The sequence below is a fragment of the Penaeus chinensis genome, chromosome 1 (genome assembly GCF_019202785.1).
Source record: "Penaeus chinensis breed Huanghai No. 1 chromosome 1, ASM1920278v2, whole genome shotgun sequence".
NCBI classification, from domain to species: Eukaryota; Metazoa; Arthropoda; class Malacostraca; order Decapoda; family Penaeidae; genus Penaeus; species Penaeus chinensis.
In genome coordinates this window covers 22688655-22699052 of record NC_061819.1, presented here as the reverse complement: position 1 = coordinate 22699052, position 10398 = coordinate 22688655, and the positions used below count along the sequence as shown (strand labels likewise).

The 10398-nt window shown below is 45.0% G+C and overlaps 1 protein-coding gene across 2 annotated transcripts in view; it reads left to right on the top strand.

The window, feature by feature from the left end:
- Window positions 1-10398, top strand: part of LOC125027135 (protein Hook homolog 3-like) — a 149149-nt gene that overhangs the window by 117698 nt on the left and 21053 nt on the right. For both annotated transcript variants that reach the window (XM_047616034.1, XM_047616120.1), the window contains exons 5-12: window positions 4670-4750; window positions 5678-5916; window positions 8226-8397; window positions 8778-8893; window positions 9122-9283; window positions 9432-9596; window positions 9946-10094; window positions 10204-10347. In XM_047616034.1, coding sequence (XP_047471990.1) covers window positions 4670-4750; window positions 5678-5916; window positions 8226-8397; window positions 8778-8893; window positions 9122-9283; window positions 9432-9596; window positions 9946-10094; window positions 10204-10347 — 1228 coding nt within the window. The remainder of the gene's footprint in view (window positions 1-4669; window positions 4751-5677; window positions 5917-8225; window positions 8398-8777; window positions 8894-9121; window positions 9284-9431; window positions 9597-9945; window positions 10095-10203; window positions 10348-10398) is intronic.

Here is a 10398-nt window from a genome sequence, read left to right as displayed (position 1 = left end):
ACCAAAGACGCTAGGATTTCCCAGGTGCGAGACGCCGCCCCCGCCCTCACCCCGCCTTCGCCCTCCGCCCTTGCCCCCCCCTTCCCCCGCCTTGCCCCCCTCTCCTCGTCCCCGCTCCGCCCTCGCTCTGGCTGTGCCCCCGCTCCTCTGGCAGCCGCCCTCCGGAGCCATTAGAGCCTACATTTACCTTGGGGAACCACGCCCTTTACCCGTAATGTCGGCGATGGCCTTTTCGGTTGGCCGCAGAGTTACGAAGGGCTTGATCACTTATCTGTCTTATTTTCTGTTTCTTATTTATTATTTGGATTTTTGGCATTTGCTTCGAGGAGTCGTTTGGATTTAGGAGGGGCGTTTCGATGTTTATGTAACTTTTAATCGGGAGATTGTTCGTGTTCGGCATTTAAAAAAAAAAAAAAAAAAAAAGAAGGCTAATGGGTTTGGATCACTATTTTGGGTCTCGGTGAAATCATCGCCCTTCTCCCTCTGCCTCTTCTGCCTCTTCTCTTCTTTATCTCCTCTCGCCCGCGCTTGTTCTTTTGGCTCCTCTCCTATTTTCTCATTCATTTTTAGTGGCGGTGATGATCAGAGTGTCCGGGAGGAAATCTTTTTCGACGGAGATGTCACTGCAGTCTCAAAGGAAATTACATGACTTGCAGCGGCAGAAGGTCGTCATAATCTTCCGAATTCTTAAAAAAGTGATTCTGATTTCTTCGCCTTCAGTGGATATGATTCACAGGATATTTGTGTATGTATATATCTGTGTGTGTGTTTGTATACACACGCACACATATATATATATATGCATATATATTAATTGATTAATTAATTTATTTATTGATATAGTTATTTATTCATTATCATAACTGTTATCATTATAATAATAATAATGATAATGATAATGAGAATAATAATAATAATGATAATGATAGTGATAGTAATAGTAATAGTAATAGTAATAGTAATAGTAGTAGTAGTAGTAGTAGTAGTAGTATAGTAATAGTAATAGTAATAGTAATAGTAATAGTAATAGTAATAGTAATAGTAATAGTAATAATGATGATAAAAGTAATGTGTGTGCGCGTGTGTGTGCACGTGCGTGCGTGCGTGCGCGTGTGAATAAATATAAATAAAGTTATGAATATAGTCGAATATAATATGTATATATGTAAATATATATAAAGTTTTGAAATATATATGTATATATATATAAACATATATGTATATATAAATATATATATATATATATATATATATATATATGTATATGTATATGTATAGATATGTATATATATGCATATGTATATGTATACATATGCATATGTATATATATGCATATGTATATATATGTATATGTATATATATATGTGCACATGTGTGTGTGTATATATATATATATATATATATATATATTATCACTCTCACCTAGTCTTCTCTTTCTCTTTTTCTTACCCTTATTTCGCTTTCTCTCCTTCCCTCTCTCTCTCCCTCGAAGACAGACGTGACCCTCTCTTATATATAGCTTCGATTCCCCAATTATATATATATATATATATATATATATATATATTATCACTCTCACCTAGTCTTCTCTTTCTCTTTTTCTTACCCTTATTTCGCTTTCTCTCCTTCCCTCTCTCTCTCCCTCGAAGACAGACGTGACCCTCTCTTATATATAGCTTCGATTCCCCAATTCCCCTCGCATTGAGCCGCGGGGGAAGCCATGAGGGGGTGTCTCGAGTGACGCTGCGCTGAGGGTGCGTCAGTAATTCGAGCTAAGGGTGTTTTTTTTTTGGGGGGGGGGCGGGGGATAGGGGGGAAGGAAGGGGGATTATTTAGGGGGGGGGATTATTTGGGAAGTAAGGTAGGGAAGGCATGGTGGGAGGGGAGGGAGAGAGGGTGGTGGGGGGGGGGTATTTATATAGAGGGAGTGGGAGGGTTACGAAGGAAAGGGGTTTAACGAGGGTTAGGGAGGGGGCGGGAGAGAGAGAGAGAGGGGGGGGGAGGAAGGGGAGAGGGGATTAAACTCGGGATGGTTTGTCTCGAGAGGGTAATCATGCGTGGGGGTGTGAGAGGGGAGAGAAGAGGAGAGGAGAGGAGAGGAGAGGAGAGGAGAGGAGCGGAGCGGAAGAGGGGGGTGTGGGGTGTTCCTGAAACTGCGAGTTGATCTCCAGAATCCATAAACTGTGTTTTGATGGCTGGGTTTCGGTGTCGGATTTTGGCTTGCTTTCGGCCGGAGGTGGTGGTGTGGTGGGGGGGGGGGGGTAGGTCTCTGTTTATCTTGCGTATCTGTCCGGTTTTATCTTTAATGTCTTGTTTGCTTGTTTGTTTTGATTGATGTTTGTCTCTTTGTTTGTGTGTGTATATTGGTTTTGTTTACTGTTACTACTTTTCATGATAATAGTAATGATAATGATGGTATTATTACCATCATCATCGTTATTGTTATTGTTATCATTGTTATTATTATTATTATTATTGTTGTTGTTATTGTTATTGCTATTATTGTTATTGTTATTGTTATTATTGTTGCATTTGTTATTAGTATTGTTGTTATGAGTAGTATTTGTATTGGCATTAGTTATCTGCTATTGTTTTGTTTTAAATGGCGCGGAGATTCCGATTTCTCATTTGTCGTTACGTGGAAGACCACGGAGTATTTTGTTTCATTTTATTTGATTTTTGTGTTTTTCTTCAACTCCTTCACCCTTCATCCTTTCTCCTCCTTCCAAACATTTCTGACAGAGGCCGCCACGCCCTCATTTTTTTTTTATCCGGTTGATATAAAAGACTTTTGTTCGAATACTTATAGGGATCTTTCTCCATAGCCGTTTCCCTCTTTCCGTTTGGCCAGGCCTTTTGAAGGTCGTGATGCATGTTAATGAACACGCGGCCTTTTCCATTTTTTGTTCATTATAAAGAAAGGGAGTGTTATTAGCCGCGAAGAAAAAAAGTCAAATTATGTTTCTTACCTTGTATTCGGTCGCATCTTCAATGATAATGGTAAAATGGGCTTCTTTATTGGTTTTAAGTTTAGCTTTTCCTCAAAAGTGAGACCCATTATTTTAAATGTAGACTTTTGGACTTGGCATATGAATAAGACTTCAAGGAAATAAGAAAATAGGAGGTAAATAATTTCTTCGCGGGTTTCCAAACATTTTGATTATGCAAATGGTGTTCCTTTCAAGGTAATATTTTGGGGGAATTTGATTCAGTTTCTATGGACAGCGGAGCCCATAGCGCATTGTGGGAATGTTGGCTATTTTTAAGATTGTGGAAGAGAATAATAGTTAAGTAAAGAAACAAGGAACGAATGACGGAATTATAGGGAGAAAAGTAACATGAAATGATATTAATGGCTTATTCTGCTAATCGTTCCTTATCCCAATTACCCTCAAAAAATTATTGGCGCATTAGAACCATAATAGTGTAGTTAAAGGCCGGCCGTCGGCAGTTTGGGAACCGAAGACAACCCGTACCATTTCCGGATTTTGCCCATAATTGATTTCTGATGGTGGAAGTGACACATTGGAAAGTGAAGGCGCTGCGGTCTTCTGCTTCTCTCTTGGGAAGTCATACGAGAACCTCCTTAGAATACACGTAATGTAACTTATTATGTTATACTTTATTATGTCTGAGTTTGAACATTTAGGTATTCCGTTTTCGTTTAGGGAATGTTGTGACAGCGGAATGGAATGCACTTGTGTGTAGGTCAGTGTCTCGGGGGCGCTTCGATCCTCCTCAAAGGTCGCGAGAGAGCGGGCGGAAGTGTTTTTCGTGGACAGTTAGGGCGGTCGGCGGAAGGTCGGTGAGGCGGGGGGCGGGGGGGGGGGGGGGGCGCTCGGTCCCGGAGTCGGGTAAAGGGAGCGATATTGGGGATGTTTTAGTGCCATAAAACGGCAAGTTGTCTCCCCTCTTGTATTCTTCCTTTCTGGAGTTTCATTCATTAATTTTTTTAAATTTTTATGTATGTATTTTTTTTCTATTTTTATCTTTTCTTCCTTTAGTTAGGCTTTTCCATTTATTATTTTTATTAGAGTAGTTAGTATTTGCGCTGAGGACAGAATATGGTGGTCGGATTGGAAGCGCCGACGTGAGGATCCCTCGGCTTTCGTCTCCCCGTTTCTCCGCGGTTTGTCGTCGTCAGGGCCGCTGCTTCCGGGGTCCCGCGAGGGCCTTCCGATCTCACGCGAGGGGGTGAGGGGACGGGGAAGGGGAGGGAGGGAGTGAGCTGGACCGGGGGGGAGGGGGTTAGACGTGTCACTTCGCTGTAGGATTTTTATTTATTTATTTATTCTTTTAAATTTTATGTACGCATCTACCGGGGATGTCTTACTGCCTTTGACTGATTTAGTTCTCAACTTTTGTGATTCGCCGAGTCGAAAGGCGGAGCAAGATACCGGGAGGAAAGCAAAGACGGGTCATATGGTGGCCTCCCCCCCCCCCCCCCCCGTGCTGTGGTTGGACGTGCAATTATAGTTAATGAGTCGGGTAATGTTTGAACCATATAAGCCAGGTGACGGTCCTGCCACAGTCTCGGGATTTCTCACGCTTTAATGACCCATGTTGCTTATTAAGCGACTTTGTATAATCATTAGCCTTTTACATGTTTGTTGAACTGTTTACAGATAAAATTCCAGCGTAAATATTGATTATTTTATGTTTATTTCAGGCGAACACAACGATGAAGTGGAGCTCGGGAGGATGTTGCAGCTGATCCTTGGCTGCGCCGTCAACTGCGAGAGCAAACAACGTAAGTGCCAGCGCCGTTTTTTCTGCAAAATAGTAATAAACAGAAAATCAGGGAAATGATTAAATCAAGGAAATAAATCGAAGAATGACCATAACAATTCAGGGCATCCCCATACATTTCAAAGCGTTTTGCCATGCCATTAAGTCAGGGCGTAACACCCGAGTTGAGCCGTTTAATTAGAAGCACATAACGCTCCTTGCTTCTCCGCGGCGTCCCCTCTGCAACCTTATCTCCCGTACCAGACTCGACATTCCGGTTGGGAGGAATGCACCTGCGTTTCAGGCTCGTTGAGACTTGAGTACCGAGCGCGCACTCTCCGCCTGGCTTTGTCGTTGTTCTGGGTTCGCCTCGTTTTCTTCGTCGTTTGTTTGTCGTGTCGGATCCCGGGTATCATATGGCTCTACTATGTCTCTCTCTTTTATTTTATTTTCTTCTTATATTTTTTATTACTCGCTCCTGTTTTTAGGTGTAGCTCTCCCCTCGCGGATTTATGTTACAGTTTGTTTTTTTTACTGCTGCCCAAAACAAGGGCTTTTCCGTAACGTATGTATACACAATGCGGTTGGATGCAACTTGTTTTATCTTTGCTTATCAACATGAATTTGCTTATCAACATGGATTTAATATTTGATATCTGCTATTACTTCACAGTCATGCATTTGATAAATAATCGGGTAAGGCAAACGTAACATATTTTGACATGTATTGTCAGCAGCGAACCCGCTTTGTTCCTTCGCGCTTAACTCGTCCGATATTGAAAACGTCATAATTGATTTCGATATACTTGGCTCAGAACCGGCAGTCAGATTTCGTTTGACAGTCCATTCACTGAGAAGTAATGTGGATGGGGATAAATAGTGCGCTTTAAGGGAAACAACTGAAACCCCATTTGTGTCCGCCCACTTGAAAATGGCCTCGCCCTCACAGTGTACATCGAGGCCATCATGAACATGGAGGAGCGCGTGCAGAAGGTGATCATGGAGGCCATCCAGGAGCTGATGCTGAGGGAGAGCTCCCCGGGAATCCTCGGCCACGACGGCGACCCGCGGACGGAACTCGGGCCCGCGTCCTTCCACCCGCACATCAAGACAGTCCTGGAGCAGCTGGAGGCCGCCACACAGACCAAGGACGAGATGATGCAGAGGTGCCTCGAGCTGGAGCAGCAGGTAGGTGCCGTGGCCTCTGCAGCCTTTCCTTCTTTTCTTCAGTCTATGTCTCTTCCTTTTTCTCTTGGCTTCTTGTTCCTCTCCAACTCATTTTTCTTTTTTTTCCCTATTGCTCCTTCTAATCCATGTCCTTCCCTCTTCCTGTCCATTCTCTCTCCCTCTCCCTCTCCCTGTCCATGTCTCTCTCCCTCTCCCTCTCCCTGTCCATGTCTCTCTCCCTCTCCCTCTCCATGTCCATGTCTCTCTCCCTCCCTCTCCCTCTCCCTCTCCCTCTCCCTCTCCCTCTCCCTCTCCCTCTCCCTGTCCATGTCTCTCTCCCTCTCCCTCTCCCTCTCCCTGTCCATGTTCCTCTCCCTCTCCCTCTCCCTCTCCCTCTCCCTGTCCATGTCTCTCTCCCTCTCCCTCTCCCTGTCCATGTCTCTCTCCCTCTCCCTCTCCTGTCCAGTTCTCTCTCCCTCTCCCTCTCCATGTCCTCTCCTCTCCCTGTCCATGTCTCTCTCCCTCTCCCTTCCATGTCCTCTTCCCTCTCCCTGTCCATGTCTCTCTCCCTCTCCCTCTCCCTGTCCATGTTCTCTCTCCCTCTCCCTCTCCCTGTCCATGTCTCTCTCCCTCTCCCTGTCCATGTCTCTCTCCCTCTCCCTCTCCCTGTCCATGTTCCTCTCCCTCTCCCTGTCCATGTTCCTCTCCCTCTCCCTGTCCATGTTCCTCCTTCTAATCCATGTCCTTTCCTCTTCCTGTCCATTCTCTCTCCCTCTCCCTGTCCATGTCTCTCTCCTCTCCTCTCCCTTGTCCATGTCTCTCTCCCTCTCCCTCTCCTGTCCATATCTCTCTCCCTCCCTCTCCCTCTCCCTCTCCCTCTCCCTCTCCCTCCTCCTCCCTTTCTCCCTCTCCTGTCCTTGTCCATGTCTCCTCCCTCCTCCCTCTCCCTGTCCATGTCTCTCTCCTCCTCTCCCTGTCCATGTCTCTCCCCTCTCCTCTCCCTGTCCATCTCTCTCCCTCTCCCTGTCATGTTCTCTCTCTCCCTCTCCCTGTCCATGTCTCCCTCTCCCCGCTCCCTCTCCCTGTCCATGTCCCTCTCCCTCTCCCTGTCCATGTCTCTCTCCCTCTCCCTGTCCATGTTCCTCTCCCTCTCCCTCTCCCTGTCCATGTTCCTCTCCCTCTCCCTGTCCATGTCTCTCTCCCTCTCCCTGTCCATGTCTCTCTCCCTCTCCCTCTCCCTGTCCATGTTCCTCTCCCTCTCCCTGTCCATGTCTCTCTCCCTCTCCCTGTCCATGTCCTCTCTCCCTCTCCCTGTCCATGTCTCTTTCCCTCTCCCTGTCCATGTCTCCCTCCCTCTCCCTGTCCATGTCTCTCTCCCCTCTCCCTGTCCTGTTCCTCCTCCCCTCTCCCCTGTCCATGTCTCTCTCCCTCTCCCTGTCCATGTCTCTCTCCCTCTCCCTGTCCATGTTCCTTTCCCTCTCCCTCTCCCTGTCCATGTTCCTCTCCCTCTCCCTGTCCATGTCTCTCTCCCTCTCCCTGTCCATGTCCTCCTCTCCCTCTCCCTCTCCCTGTCCATGTTCCTCTCCCTCTCCCTGTCCATGTTCCTCTCACTCTCCCTCTCCCTGTCCATGTCTCTCACCCTCTCCCTCTCCATTTCTCCCCTCCCCTCCCCTCCCCTCCCCCCCCCTCCCCTCCCCTCCCCTCCCCTCCCCTCCCCTCCCCTCCCCTCCCCTCCCTTCCCCTCCTGTCTCCTCTATCTTTCCTGTTTCTTCTTTCCTCTTTTCTCTTTTCTCTTTCCTCTTTCCTTTTTCCTTTCTCCTCTTTCCCTTCTCTCTCCTCTCACCTCTTTCCTCTTTCCTCTTTCCTCTTTCCTCTTTCTCCTCTTTCCTTTCTCCTCTCTCCTCTCTCCTCTCTCCTCTTGTCTCCTCTCCCCTCTTGTTTCCTCTCCCCTCTTGTCTCCTCTTCTCTCCTCTCCTCTCCTTTCCTCTCCTTTCCTCTCCTTTCCTCTCCTTTCCTCTCCTTTCCTCTCCTCTCCTCTCCTCTCCTCTCCTCTCCTCTCCTCTCCTCTCCTCTCCTCTCCTCTCCTCTTCCCTCCACTACCCTCCCTTCCCTTCCCTTCCCTTCCCTTCCCTTCCCTTCCCTTCCCTTCCCTTCCCTTCCCTTCCCTTCCCTTCCCTTCCCCTTCTACCTCCACCCCCACTCGCACCCCCCACCTGCACCTCCACCCCTACCTCCACCCCACCTCCACCCCCTCTTTCACCTTCACCTCTGCCCTTCCTTCTCCCCTCTCCCCATGAATTTTACTTATGCATTACTATTTCTTCCCCCAGCTTTCTGTATTGAATGAAGAGAAGAGCGCGTTATCAGCTGAGAACGAGAAACTGTTAAATCGACTCGATGCCCTAGAGACGGGAGGGGACTTGGGCACTTCGACCCTGCGCTACAAGGACCTCAAGAAGCAGATCGACGGGCTCCAGGATGAGCTCTATAAACTGGAGACATGTAGGTTTTCAGGTTATAAGTTATGCAAAGTGGTTTGGTTGATTTCCTCTTTGCTAGCAGTCTCCTTTGGAAATATCCCCACCACCCTGCACATCCATATACACCCACCCATACCTATACCTGCCTATATACATCCACCCACACTCACTCTACCCAGCATGTCCCTACACTCATCTTTCTGCACATTTGTTCACCCATCCCCACACCCAAATATCACATCTTAATACCTACATGCCCACATCCATATCCCCTCCAAAAAAAGTAATGAATTAGATAGGTAAGAAGAGCTATGTGTTTCATGTTGAATTTGTAAGGAGATGTGTATCTGCTTAACTTACATTAGTTGCTTGTGACTATAGAAAATCTGTCATTGTCCATAGCCCGAGACGAATACCGAACAAAAGCCGATGTCCTGGAGAGAGAGAACCAGGAGATCCAGACACGAAATGAGGAGCTGCAACAACTGGCAGATGAAGCAAGATCACTCAAGGATGAAGTATGTTGTGTCCTTATCTTATTCTGCAATTACAGAATCCAATGCATATAAAATAGGCATGCAAAATATTTTTGATAGTAATTATCTGGATGTGAAGGCTACAGTGGTTTGCTATTTTCTACTCTCAATAAATCATTATTTATGTACATACACACATGGATTAGACGTTCTACTTGTATAGATAAGGCAAAAACTATATATATTATATATATAATGTTCTCTTACTAGGTTGATGCTCTAAGAGAGATGAGTGAGCGTGCAGTAGTCTATGAGGGCACAATGGAGACATACAAAAAGAAGTTGGAAGAGCTGAGTGACCTCAAGCGGCAGGTTAGGATCCTTGAGGAGAAGAACTCAGATTATATGCAACACAATATGGAACTAGAAGAGGTACAGTTTTTTCTTATTTTATGCTCTTTGAATGATATAAGATAAATGCTTCAGATTTCTTTTAGATAAAAACTATAAAACTTTTGTCTTGTTTTGCAATAATAATGTTAAGTAAGTAATTGTCTTAATTCTACATTTGCCTTGGCAGGAGGTTAAGAAGAGTGGAACATGGAGACCTCAACTGGATCTCTACAAAAAGCAAGTTGCTGAATTGCATCAGAAGCTGGCTGATGAAGCCAAAAAGACAGATCGTCAGATATTTGAGAACAAGAAACTTGCTGAAAAAATGGAAGCCATTACCCAGGAGAAAGATGTAAATTATATTTCCCATCTGCTTTAGCCATTTTAATTTAAAAGAAATACAGTTTGAGATGTTATTGTAGGTGTCTGACAATCTTCTCCATTCTCTTAGTTAATGTTGATATTATTATTATTATTATTATTTTTTTTTTTACTAAGGATTACCATACCTAGAAACATAACAACCCTTAGTTTCAAGTTTTTTAGTTTCATTATATTCTTTTGATCATCATATTCATAAAGCTCCAATGTTACAAAGATTTTATTAACTGTGTAGTAATTTGATTTTAGTTTTATTTTAGGGAATGTGAGACTTTACTAGATAAGTTTTACTCTCATATTAACCTGATCACATTTTCCAGCGACTTACAATGGAACGAGATCAACTCAAAGAAAGTTTGGAAGAGTTGAAGTGTCACATCTCTACACTGACCTCGCCAGACACAACATCTCGTCCTCCATCGGATCTTTCAGATGTTGACTTGCTGGAAGTTATTCCACATGACATTAGGTAAAAGAATAATGATGTTGATGTTTCATCTTTTGTGATTCCTGCTCTTGTTTTACTGATGCTAGGAAGCAGATCTGGTATTTATGGTTATTTGTTTTTTTCTTAACAGGCAAAAGCTTATAAGACTTCAGCATGAGAACAGCATGCTGAAACAGCGTGCAGCAGAAGGAGACAGCTCAGAACAATTGCCAGTGCTGCAGACTTTGGTTTCTGATCTTCAGGAGCGACAAAATTCATTAACACAGGAGAACAGGTGGGATTCCAAAGGGGAGATAAACCAGAACCTTCACATCCACAGGCCAGG